Here is a 13,730-nt window from a genome sequence, read left to right on the forward strand (position 1 = left end):
GGTCAGACTCCATGATCAATGTCTCAATCCTTAGGAATTAAACATTCCAATTAGCATACAAAAATGTGTTTCGCGTTAGTGTTTCCTACCCATAATGGAACGGGTGCAACCTAATATGTGGTTTTACTCTCCACAACTACAGGAATTTATACATAGAATCATAGAATAGTTTGGATTGGGAAGGACCTTCAAAGGTCATCTAGTCCAATCCCCCTGCAATGAGCAGGGACATTTTCAACTAGATCAGGTTGCTCAGAGCCCCGTCCAACCTGACCTTGAACGTTTCCAGGGATGGAGCATCCACTACCTCTCTGGGCAACCCGTTCCAGTGTTTCACCACCATCATTTTAAAAAATCTCATCCTTATATCTAGTCTAAATCTACCCTCTTTTAGTTTAAAACCATTACCCCTTGTCCTGCTGCAACAGGCCCTGCGAAAAAGTTTGTCCCCATCTTTCTTACAAGCCCCCTTTCAGTACTGAAAGGCTGCAATAAGGTCTCCCAGAGCCTTCTCTTCTCCAGGCTGAACCAACCCCAACCCTCTCAGCCTTTCTTCGTAGGAGAGGTGTTCCAGCCCTCTGATAATCTTTGTGGCCCTCCTCTGGAACCGCTCCAACAGGTCCATGTCTTTCCTGTGCTGAGAGCTCCAGAGCTGGACGTGGTACTCCAGGTGGGGTCTCACCAGAGCAGAGTAGAGGGGCAGAATCACCTCCCTCAACCTGCAGGTGCAGGTCTTCTTTGATGCAGCCCAGGATACAGTTGGCCTTCTGGGCTGCGAGCGCACACTGACAGCTCATGTCCAGCTTTTCATCCACCAGTACCCCCAAGTCCTTCTCGGCAGGGCTGTTCTCAATCCCTTCATCCCCCAGCCTGTATTGATACCAGGAGTTGCCCCAACCAGGTGCAGGACCTTGCACTTGGCCTTGTTGAACCTCATGAATTTCACGAGTCCCCTTCTTCTTGTCCAGGTCTCTCTGGATGGCATCCCATCCCTCAGGCGTGTCGACTGCACCACTCAGCTTGGTGTCGTCTGCAAACTTGCTGAGGGTGCACTCCATCCCACTATGTCATTGATGAAGATATTAAACAGTACTGGTCCCAATACAGATCCCTGAGGGACACCACTTGTCACCGATCTCCAACGGGACATTGAGCCATTGACCACTACCCTCTGGATGCAACCATCCAACCAATTCCTCACCCACCGGACAGTCCACCCATCAAATCCATATCTCTCCAGTTTAGGGAAAGATGTTGTGGGGGACCATGTCAAAGGCCTTACAGAAGTCCAAATAGACAGCATCTGTAGTTCTTCCCTTGTCCACTGATGTTATCATTCCATCATAGAAGGCCACTAGGTTGGTCAGGCAGGACTTGTCCTTGGTGAAGCCATGCTGGCTGTATCGAATCACCTCCCTGTCCCCCATGTGTCTTAGCATAGCTTCTAGGAGGATCTGTTCCATGATCTCCCAGGCACAGAGGTGAGGCTGACAGGTCGGTAGTTCCTAGGGTCCTCCTTTCTACCCTTTTTAAAAATGGGTGCAATGTTTCCCTTTTCCCAGTCACCAGGGATTTCACCTGACTGCCATGACTTTTCAAATATCATGGAGAGTGGCTTGGCAACTACATCAGCCAATTCCCTTAGGGCTCTGGGATGCATCTTGTCAGGTCCCATAGACTTATGTATGTTCAGGTTCCTCAGGTGGTCATGAACCTGATCTTCTCTTACAGTGGGAGGGACTTTGCTTCCCCAGTCCCCGTCTTGCGGTCCATCCACTCGAGATGTGTGGGAAGAGAGGTTGCCAGTGAAGACTTGAGGGAAAAAAGTCATTGAGTCCCTCAGCCCTCTCCTCATCCGTTGTTACCAGCCTTGCTCATCAAGGAGGGTACGCTTTCTTTGACCTTCCTTTTCTGGCTGACATCTGTAGAAGTCCTTCTTATTATTCTTTGCATCCCTTGCCAAGTTCAGCTCTAGCTGTGCTTTGGCCTTCCTGACCCCATCCTTACATAACCAGGCAGCATCCCTATACTCTTCCCAGGATAAACTACATCTACTACAAAACCACAAACCTATGATTAAGTAAGATTCGATCAGTTTTTACATGTTGTCTTAAGGGGAGGTAGAGTTCACTGATGGTGTTGATATTGTGCTATTTGTTAATGCCAGGTCCTTCTTTCTTTTTCCTCCTTGTGCTCCCCACCACCCTATTTCCATCAGTCACTGTTTTTTTTTATTGTATGCAAAGAAAAAAAAAAAAGCGTCTTTAATCCAGTTAGAGAATTTATGGTGCCTGTTAATAGATGATCAACCCTTCACTTCTCATTTGCTCCTACTTGTTTGCAGTGTTTTGATTCCCTGCAATCTAGTTTATAATATCAATAACATAGGGTCAGTGCCATTAATACATTCTTTGTTACAAGGCCAACTGTTTCTCGGTTTCATGCCTATCTGGCAAGACTGTTTTGGGCTATATGGATAACCTCGCATTGACTATGGGAAATGTGCAGCCAAAGTCTTGTAGAGAATCTCTTTTCTACAAAGTGAATAATATAGCCGTGCTTTTCTCTGGGTTTCAGTTCAGGGGCTTAGTAATAAATGATGGTTTAAGGCTATTCACTAAGATCTTTCATTGTGTCCTCTGGCTGCTTCCCATCTTCTGTGTTTATCAGCATCTCTTCCCCCTACATTGTTTCCGCTGCTTGTACCAGCATTAGTGTGATACTTTTCAAGAGTACTCCCAGACATCCATCTGCCCTGTCTTTCAATTCAAACACCAGCTGGCACCCCACGCTTCACTGCTGTAGCACAACAGAACTGGTTGAGATCTGTGTAAGGCAGAGCCTTTGGCAGTCCTGGGGTAAAGGAGTGATGTACTTTGAAGAACAAATACATTGCAATGATCAAGTGACCATTTGTAGCTTCCAGGTTCTTTGCTTATTTTTAATGCAGTAATTACATAATAATCTTACCAAACTTATCCCTGTACATAAGATTTTCTGCTCCAGCTAACTGATTCAATTCCAGTCATAGTGGAACCTTTGAAACGATCCATTACCTTTTTTTTTTATTATTCCGAAAGAGATTAGACATCTATGTCAGCTATTTCAAATACATCAAATTTGTCACCCAACTTTAAACAAGAAAGGGTGACACAGTTTGAAAGTAATGTGTAGTTTTATAGCTATGTACTGTCGGAGAAAAAAATTCGAAACTGAGAATACATAGATCTGAAAGTCACCCAATACAATATTTTTCCTCAATATTTTGTTGGTTCCTATCTACTTGAATAGAAATGAATATGTTGAGTGATCTCATCAGCATAGCAAAAATATGGAGGCAGTATGTAGGAAACAAAGCTAACTTCCTTGCCAGAGAGGAAGATATAAATGAATGACAGTATAAATATCATGACATTAGTAAAGATATTTCTGGAAGCTGAAATTGAGACATTTTAACCAAAACAAAATAAAATGTATAGTGAAGTTTTTATTTCAGGATATCTTTATTCCTATGCATTTGTAGCTCAGATTTAATGTTATTTTAACACAGAGTAGTATTTTGTTTAGTTTAGTATATGTTTTTTGTTTGTTTTATAACTGTATATTGTATGAACAAAATATATTTGTAATATAACATTAAAGTTTTTAATACAGATTATTCAGATGCTAGGAAATGTGAAATGTAATGTTGATAAAACAATCCTTGCTTTCTGGATTAATGTGCTGACTATTGATATTGAGTAAAATAGTTATGTCATAAAATCTAATGATATGACATGATAAATTTTTTTTCTTCTCAGGCACTTATTACTGGGGAGAGTCAGCAGAATACCAGTACTTCCTTTTCTGAATATTGGTGTGAATACAAGAAATAATTTTGATGAACGATTGCTATAATTCTTGTGTTTTTTCAGCTGTTATATTATAAAATATATAATAGCTTTTTGCTATCTTGTCTGAAATTTGACAAAAATTCATGAATAAGGTAGCTTGTTCCTCTTCAATTCTCTTTTTTTCCCAGATACTTTTTAGATCAATGTTACTTCCTTTCCTCTCATCTTACCATATTACAAAATACTTATGCTAATGCACAAGAAAGCTGGATGTTGTTTACGGCCAATCAAATCAAAACAGCCTTTTTTGCATATATGTTTTTCCTAGCTACATTTTATTTTTATTACTATTATTTGTTTAGCACCAACAGTGAAAAAGGTGAATGCCGGGAATGTTTTCAAATTTTACTAAGTCATTGAGTTAAGGTAAAGTAGATAAAAGCATATGTTTAGTTAATAAAATTTAATAAATCCTCTACCACAGGAAGTCTACCAGTGTTCTAAAGTCTTGCAAAGAATTATTACATTCAAAATAAATAGCTGTAGTCCTGAGGAAATTAAAAAATTGCTAACAGACTGCCACTGACTGCATATATCTAAGAATGTGGTAGTTAATTTATGAACCTATTTATCATTTTTAGTGATGATATTTAGACACCACTTTCAAGCATTTTCAGAAGTATTTACTTGTATCATGGAAGTAACATAAAACGATAGAAGGCTTATAGATGCCTGGCATTGAGACACGTCAGTATTCCTAAACTATGGAAGAATACATAGAACAAGAAAGCACAGCAGGTGGTGGAGAAATGGCTGTAGAATGGCCATTCATTTATTATGAAATTAACTTTTGAGATCAATTGTATTTTAATTATTTTATCTGCTAGCTGTTTAGTAGTCTCTACATTTCCTGTTTCCCTTATTCTTATATTTTACCATCTGTACTTTAAAGAATTCCTTTTGTTGTGTGATAATCTGGATAATGACAGATTTCAATATAGAAAGGATATTTCAACTCAGGGAGCTATAATAATGGATATCATATCAGTACTTTCCAACTAGAAAAAAGTCTTTTGCGGTTGAGACTTTCAGCAGAAACAGAAATGTAAGTGTGAAATTGTGGGGATTGAAATATTTCTTTAAGTAATACGGAAAGCATATTTGATAAAATAAACTCCTCTAACACTCTTAAAATCCTACGTATTTAATCTTCAGGAATTATAATGCATTATGTTTTCATTTTGTGTATAGTCTTTTTAGAGCTGATGAAGTCCAAAATGAGTGAGTTAGGAAAAATTCAACTTTATTTATGGAGCATAAAACAGCATTAAGCTGTTTATTTATATATTAAGCTTAAAGGCTTTATATATATATATATATAAAGATATATATATATATATATATATAAAATATATATATATATAAAGATTCTTCTTGAGTACTTTATGTTATATTTTAATACATAGTTTGTACTCATGCATGCCTGACATGGAAATTGACAGATGTTTTGCCAGTGTAAGACCTGTCTAATAGGATTTATTTTCTGGACTAAACAGAGGTCTTGAAAAGTATAAAATATGAAGACAATTCAAAGGAGAAGCATCCGTCTTAGAATAGTTGAGTTGAAAGTAATTTCTTCCCTTTCCATCATGTTTTTTATTCTGTTTACTTTTTAACTATTTCATAATTTCATATTAAGAAAAAAAAAAGAACGCTCTGTAGAATTAGGATCATACGTCTGCACTCCATGGCTGCGAGCTTAGTGGTAGCAGCAAACAAACCTCTCCACACAGCTTACCTGCAAGGGAGAGTCCAAGAATCATTCTTTGTATGGATTATGAGAAAATATTCAATTTCAGTGGCGCACTTGTCAGTTCAAGCTCCTATTTAATTTTTGCAAGTTTGTTGCCTACAAATTCAAGCTAAAACTTGTGGTTTTGGCATATGGTTGCTTGTAACAATTTAAAAACCAAAAAAAATAGAATGAAGTAGAAAACGTTTGAGTCTATGCTTCCAAAGAGTATGATGAAAAAGTTTCCTTGGTTTGGTAGGTTGCTGGAGAAAGTCTTTTAAGTGGGAATACATATACGTACATTTCTAAGTGGTCAGCTTTTTCCCATATAAATGGAAAACACCCAAGATAAAATAGACTTGGTTTTCTTTGAGTTTTGTGTTTTGTTTTGTTTTTTTTTTAAATTCTGGTGAATTACTTTAAATGTTTCATTTAGTATGAAATATTTTTGCTATTGTTGTGATGGTTTTGTGAATGTTAGAAAATTCAAACCACTGGCTAATTATTTTGGTAGTTTTCTTGACATCAGCTGTGTCAAGCAAATAAAGTGCAAAAATCTATGCTGGTAGGACAGATAACAGTGTTAGCAGTAAGTACATCTTAGAGAAATGGGGATACCTTGACTGGCTAGCAGCTCTATTAATTTAGTATACTTTGTATGCAATGAGTGGCCCACTTCATATCAGCACTGCCATCACATATATATATATGTATATATATATATTTTAACATTGCATGGAGAAAACAACAGTGAAAAAGCATTGTCAAGCTGAAGAAGGAACCATGATCTTTGGGGGTTATCATCAAAGGAATGATTGCTTTTAGAAGAAATGTTTGTGGTGTTTTTTTGTTGGTGGAATTTTTTTTTTTTTGGTCTGCTTTGTTACTAGTTACCTAGACAGCTTGATTTCCATGGAAAATGCCACTCTTCCCACTTTAATGTTTGGCAATGCCTGTTTCTACTGTTCTTCTATAGTGCCATTGCAAGAAGTGTGCATACCTGTTCTTTTAGTCTGTAGATTATGCAGATGCATCCTCACTATAAGCATTCTTATAAAAAAAATTGTATCATGAAAGTAGTATAGTTGATGTTAGGCTTGTAAACAAAAGTGAATAATAAATCTTGCAATGGAAGAAAAATGAAAGATTGTTGGGTCTAAAACTAAAAGTAACTAGAAATAGGAAATAGTTTTTTAAAAAAGAAACAGTGATCAATTTTCAGTGGTACCTGAAGCAAATGAAAATATTTTATTGTAGCTATATTGAACCTGCGATGTCATGATTTTCCGGTGGTTTGTGCGTGTGGTGTGTGTGTGCGTGTGTGTATGTGTGTATGTTTATGTTTTGTTTTTGTTTAAGTCCCAGGAAGAGGTTTAAACATGAAGGCAAAACTTTCAAACCTTAGCATGGCTAAATATGAAGCAAAGCTGCCATTTTTTTTTTTTCCTTTTTGTGCCTCCATCTAGATCTGTCACATAATTTAAAGAAAAAAGAAAGATACAATTTAACCACAGGAGAGCTAATAGTGTGAAAAAAAAACCCTGATGAATTTTGTTTCCGCAGCACGATATTATCAAAGATTTAAGAAACAAATTTGCCAGCCTCGGCGAGAACTCTCTGGTAACAGCATAAATGTCTGTGTTGGTTTGCTTTTGAGTTAAAGGTTTCTTTTTCATTCATTTGAACATATTTCTCTTTTTTACTTCTTCTTTTTTAATTTATTATTCATACCCTCTATTTAGCAAGCCTTCATTTTTTAAACCTCTTCCATCTTCCAATGTCTTTTTTCCGTAACTTGGATGGAAAGTTTATGGCAGCAAAGCTGTCATTCTGGCTACTTCTGCTGCAGCTGTTCCTGCTGTCATACATGTTTTGGGCGTTGTGTTTTTGGACATGATACTAACTGATTGTGTCATGTTCCTTTTGAGTAAGCTTTTTACCACGCCATCCGATGGACTCACTGTCATAGGGCTCTATGCAACTTCCATTTTGCAACTTATACTGCTTAGTCATCCTCAATTCTCCAGCAAACTTCAATTAACTTGGTGAAAGTTCGAACTCATCTGGAATTAACTGTGCCTTTATGTTTGCTCTTTATGTTCTTCTTTATGTTTTCAGTAGTAGTTTAAATTATTAAGAACAAACTTCACCATTGCTCAAGCAACGCCATGCAGTATTGTTTGTTGCCGCTAGAGTATGCAAAATATAAAAGCACAGTGTATTCTATCAAATATTCTGTTGGTAGGGTGGGAAATCTATATTGTAATATAATGATATGTTTTGAAAAAAATTCTGAGATGCTTCTGTTACTCTGGTATTCAACAATAACTTGCAACTCAAGAGCCGCATACTGAGCAGTATGAAGTTATGGTCAAGCTACAGAAGATTATTAAGAGTATGAACCGTTGCACAAAAACATGGCACAAAAGTGCAAGTTTGATATATGCAGTATATATATAATGAACATGGGCTTTGAACTAACCTAATGATTTACAATTGAGATGACTCTTTTCAGATAAACTGCTAAAAACATATTAAAGAAAAATACCAAGGGGAGAATATTACTTGAACATGTTAAATATCTGTTCAGTAGCACTGTATGTATTAAAATGGTCCATGATGTTGCCATAGAGCCCATATACTAAGAGAAAACCAAAAACCTTTGGAGAACTGATAGTAACTGAAGTCCTCATCTTAAATGACTGGAATTTTTATTCAGGAAAAAGAAATGGAAAAGCAAAAACTTCTATATCAACAAGCCAGACTGCATGACCGGGGTGCTGCTGAAATGGTTCTGCAGACAATCAGTGCTAGTAAAGGTAATGTTTTGTTGTGTAGATTACATATTAAACCTTATTTCTAATGATCTTTGAAATGATTGTAATTCTTATTGGGCAAAACCTGCAGATGTTTGGCACTAAAGTTTGCTTTCAAAATACACCCAAAGTTTCAAAAATTATTGACAGCTAATCCAGAGAAGTATAATGAATAATTCTCATGAGGTGGTGGTGGTGGTTGTTGTTGTTTTTGTTATTATTGTCATTATTATTAATGATAATGATAATAATAATGATTTTTCTAGTGATGATTGAGAGGAAGTGTGAAAAAGTTCAAAGCTTTAGCAGTATGCAATGACAAAAAACGTCCCAAATTCTGGGATGTGTACAGTTCTGAAGTAGGTGTAGACTTTGGTCCTGTTTTTTGTCCCCACTCCCCAAATATCTACTTTATTGGTGTACTTTGATAAAACATTTCAGAAGTGTAAATGATGCTTTTGTCCCTTAGACACCATGTTACTCTAAGGTTTGATGCTTTCACTGTCTGTTCTGTGATTTGTTTCTACAGTAGTGATGTTTTAAAAATTCCTGTTTAGAAATTTCACTGTAACCAAATGCTTTGGATCACTGTCATTTTCTGAAGAAACAGGAAAAAAATATCTAGACTGGCATGCAGAGGAGACATATTTTTAAACTTGAAAGCTAGCTTAAAATTGTGCACCCAGGCTTAAATCAACTGTTGGATGCTCTAGCGAATGAAACATGATTTATATTCATTGAGCTCAGTTCTTCCTGTCTTATATCTTGCTTCTTTTGTGTGCTGTGTCTACATTACACTATGTCTGTAAGCACTCAGAGAGATATTAAGTAACACTAGAGACCATGAAAGAAAAATAGGTCTGTTTTACAAGGGAAACAAAAAGGCCTCTCCTGATAAATTACCATTTAAGTCATTGTACAGATAAGTTAATAGAACATTCTTATTTTTGTATATGATCTAAAAGTATATTTTAAAATAATTTTAAGGTGAGATGGGGCCAATGGTTGCAGCTACCCTAAAGCTAGGGATTGCTATCTTGAATGGAGGAAATTCTACCGTTCAACAGGTAATGTACTAATTTATTTTCACCCATTTTAGTCAGTATAGATGTTTATACCATGATCATTATTATTGTAGTAGTGCATTATGTAATGTAACTATTTGTCAGATGCTGTTTATCCTCTTACTCTCGTTCCCAGAAGAAAATAGTGTACAGAAGTACCTTGTTTGCTAGGTATATATTTCTTATTCGTAAATATATAATTAATCTACAGAATACAAGGCTAAAAGAAATTTGTTTTGCACTTCAGCTGGAAGGGGGAAATTTTATGTTAAATCATTAACTTTTAGAGGAATTCTGTGGGAGGGAAAGATTTTTTGAGAGATTGACATTGTCCTGTAGCCAGTAGAGCAAAATTGCTGACCCCAGACTTCACCAAAAAAAATGTTACACAACTTCAGAAGTCCTTAGCTTATGCCATGGAAAGTCTTGGTGGTAAAAGCAGAGAACTCGAACTTGATTTACTAATCTATAGTAAGATAATGTGGTGAGCAGTGGACAAGTCTGATTTGTTAACAGTATTCTGCACTGTTGAAGAGAAGTGACTGATACAGAGTACAATCAGTGTTGTGTACAAGTTGAAGATCCCCGAGTCCAGAAGGCTTCATATCTGCCATTACTACATTGCTGTAGGACATTTTGAAGAATACAGACAACTGGGAACAGTTAAGGTCCCAAGTTAAGCAGCCACTGAAGCAGCTGAATGCAGCCAAAAATAATGTTCTTTTCAGGGGCTATCATTACCAGGAATTGACCAGAAAGACCACAAATTGTGCAGAAAAATATCTGCTTGAACCATTGCCAATTCTTTGTGATGTCATGATATTAAATTACTTAGGAAAATCATGACATTTGTACCTAGTTATTTAATCTGAATTTGTAATGCTACAATCTTAATTTTTTTTTTTAATTATTTGATAAAACCTTAGCTAATCAGAATGCAGGAAACAGTTATTAGTACAGTTACAATAATACTAATGCTACTAGTCTGAATTACATACTTATGACATAAAAGCATCAGTAATACAGTTAGAATTGCTATTTTTTTCAGCTGCCTCATTTCTACCTGTTTTCTCTGGTGTTATGCTCACCTTTCTGATTTTCCTTTAGGTCCTAAGATCAACTCTTCAGTCTTCCTTGGGAAGAATGGTATGGGTGGGGGGAGAGGTACAGAAGTGGTTTTGAAAAGTCGTCAACATCATCCTCTGGAGTTCTTTGCTTTGATTAGTATGGTGTTGTTGAAGGGGGTGTTCTATGATTTTGGGGTGATGCTGGTACATTTTGTTAACACTGTCTGCTTATGTGCTCTTTCATTTTGGAGGTTACTTATTATCCATTTTCCCTATTATTTTTGTTTTTTGCAAGAAGAGTTTTACCTCACAATGTGAATTCTTGTAGCATTCCTACTAAGATTGATCTTTGAGCATTGTGATTTTTGTTCACAACTGGGACCTCTGGTATCATCCTATATCTTCACTCAACAATACATTGCATTCTAGAATCGGAGTTCACTCCACTGAATAACTTCTTGTTATTGCAATCTATTATCAGATAGGTATTACACATTACAATAAAGCTAAAACAAATTTAAAAAATACTCACATCGCTACTAACATGCTGTTGCAGGTAAAAGAATCTAAAACAAACTGAGGTTCTGACAAGCCCAGTCCAGTGCTGAAATGGTAGTGTCAATACAAAATTGTAGTGGCAAGATTGTATTTATATTAAACACTAAATTCTGCTGGCTGTGTTGACTTTAGATACTATCTTTATTTTCCATGTTTTAGGAAGGAATACCCAAAATGGATGACATTCTTTTCTGTAAAGGACATGAGCATTAAATGTTCTTTTTATTTTTGATACCTGGATTTTTCTTTGCAAGACTCTTTTATCTAATTTGTAAATATTAGAGATGTTTCAAAACACGTGCATCACTAGTGATCTAGAACCCATATAGTATTAAGTTAACTAGATTAACACTAACACATAGTATAAATATTAATTCTCTGCATAAATTATTTGTGTTTACTGCAGAAAATGCTTGACTACCTCAAGGATAAAAAGGATGTGGGATTCTTTCAGAGCCTTGCTGGTCTTATGCAGTCCTGTAGGTAAGGAAATATCTACTTTAAAAATTTATGATTTTGCATTTAGGTTTTATTCCACAGGATTTATAGCTTTATAAAGATCCTCTACATACTTTTTGCAAACAGCACCTGGGGACTGTAATGTGCTAGATTTGGGGTAAAGGACAAGATGGTGCTCATGGCAGGAAAATCTTCAGATGATATGGATCTACCTTGGTAAAGGAGCTCTTTTCGCAAGTATTTATGGCATTTGTGTTTACTTGAGATATACCAGAAAACAACTCCAGAGCATTCCTCAGGGGCGAATTCTTAACTCTGGACGTATCCTGTAATCCTGCAGAGACCAGGTTAATGATCAATGTTAAGTAATCATAAAGATTTTGGGAAAACCCAGCTTTGTTTGAAATATTAATAGGAGTTTTTAGAAGGTAGAAAAATGAATGGAATATTGTGTTTTAATAAACTGAGGAGGTACTGTGACTTTTTTGTCCATTCATGCTTCTTGACAGTTTGATTTTATATATATAAATATATATATATTTTTGAGTGTTTTATATATAATTTCTAAGAATAAATGATGTATAAATGAACATAAAACATTGGACTAAAAGGGGCTTCCTGCATCAAGCGGTTCAGGCTTCTGTTATGTCAAGGGTACCATGTTATATCCTTTTTTCTTAACACTGTCTTTGGCCAAATTTCATTTTGAAATCAGTGAGGTTTCTTGCCAGCAGAACTACTGCTATAGTTCATCTACATTCATCTGACTTTCATCAACATTCTTGCTTATGAATAAAAGTTATCCATGGCTAGCTGACATGCTAAGCCATGAAAGGCAGAACTTTGCAGATTCACAAGTGGAAATATGTAAGAGTATATGTTCCTTAAATCTTGATAGTTGAATACATATTCCCCTTTGGCAGCTTTAGTTTTTCAGAACGTGGTGGGAGAGGAACACTGAGTGGAACTAAAAATGACATGTTTTTTTAATGTACCTTGCTGCTTGGGATGAACTGGGCTATAATATAAAAGTAGTCAATAATATGGCTTCTTTGTAACCCCTAAAATGAGCATGTATATCATAAACACATACATCTCCTTTTTTTCAGTCAATCAGAAAGAGCTAAATTCTATTGTCATTTGCAGGGCAAAAGCAGGTTAAGTCTGTAGAGCTGTTTCGTAATCTTGTAGCAGACACATATATTAGGCCACTGAAATGTATCTTCTTGACACTAGTATGATTATATACTTAAATGAAATCACAAATCCTTCTCTATCTTTCACAAAATGAAATATTACATATATTTAATTAATCACAGGACAAATGTCATTTTTCTCATTGCAGTGTTCTTGACCTAAATGCGTTTGAACGTCAGAACAAAGCAGAAGGCCTTGGCATGGTGACTGAAGAGGGATCAGGTACTATCGATTTAACAGAAATGATCCATGAACTTTTTTCTTTTACATTTTGCAGAAGCAAGCTGAATTTGAAAGAACCCTGTAAATATATATCTGGAGGCTGAAGCTAAAATATGATTCCTAAGAACAGTTTATATTTAATTGACCTACCTAAGCCCATGCTTGTCAGTAGTAAATCACTAGCATGGGTTGAGTTTCAGAACAGTCTCAGAGGACTCTTGCCCATCGTTCTGAAGAAGTGAACACATTACATGTAAAATTGAAAACAGATTCAAGTTACAAACAGCAGTGTTTACGCATGTAAAACATTACAGAAGTCCCTAAGCAGTTTCAGCATAAAATGAAATTAAGAGTTCCCACCTGATTTCTTAAACTGTCTTGGCTGGAATGAAAAACAGACAATTTAGTTAAGCTGTAAGTTAAATATTAGGAGATCAAGGAAACTGTATCTGCTGTTTCGAAAAAAAGTCTGCTGGGAAAGCGTTTTCTTTGAAATAATTCTTTTCTGTTTGTCTTTGGGCAAATATTACAAAATTTTCACTTTACTTTTGACTTTGAACCAATTTGACTTTCTACCCTCTGTGTTGTCATTTCACTGTCTATTTCCTTCTTCTATCTGACAGTAAGTTCTACTACTCCCTTACTGTGATTGTCTGGAAACATTAGGTTCATTCTTATGTGACTTAATAGAGCTATCAAAGCACATTTTCTCCCCTTCAGTA

At 36.0% G+C, this 13,730-nt stretch overlaps 1 protein-coding gene across 1 annotated transcript in view; it reads left to right on the forward strand.

Moving 5' to 3' along the window:
- RYR2 (ryanodine receptor 2) overlaps positions 1-13,730 on the forward strand; it is a 445,326-nt gene that overhangs the window by 381,615 nt on the left and 49,981 nt on the right. Inside the window, exons 78-81 of the mRNA XM_075147916.1 lie at positions 8,345-8,444; positions 9,429-9,508; positions 11,537-11,613; positions 12,935-13,008. Coding sequence (XP_075004017.1) covers positions 8,345-8,444; positions 9,429-9,508; positions 11,537-11,613; positions 12,935-13,008 — 331 coding nt within the window. The remainder of the gene's footprint in view (positions 1-8,344; positions 8,445-9,428; positions 9,509-11,536; positions 11,614-12,934; positions 13,009-13,730) is intronic.

Source organism: Calonectris borealis, chromosome 3, assembly GCF_964195595.1.
Source record: "Calonectris borealis chromosome 3, bCalBor7.hap1.2, whole genome shotgun sequence".
NCBI classification, from domain to species: Eukaryota; Metazoa; Chordata; class Aves; order Procellariiformes; family Procellariidae; genus Calonectris; species Calonectris borealis.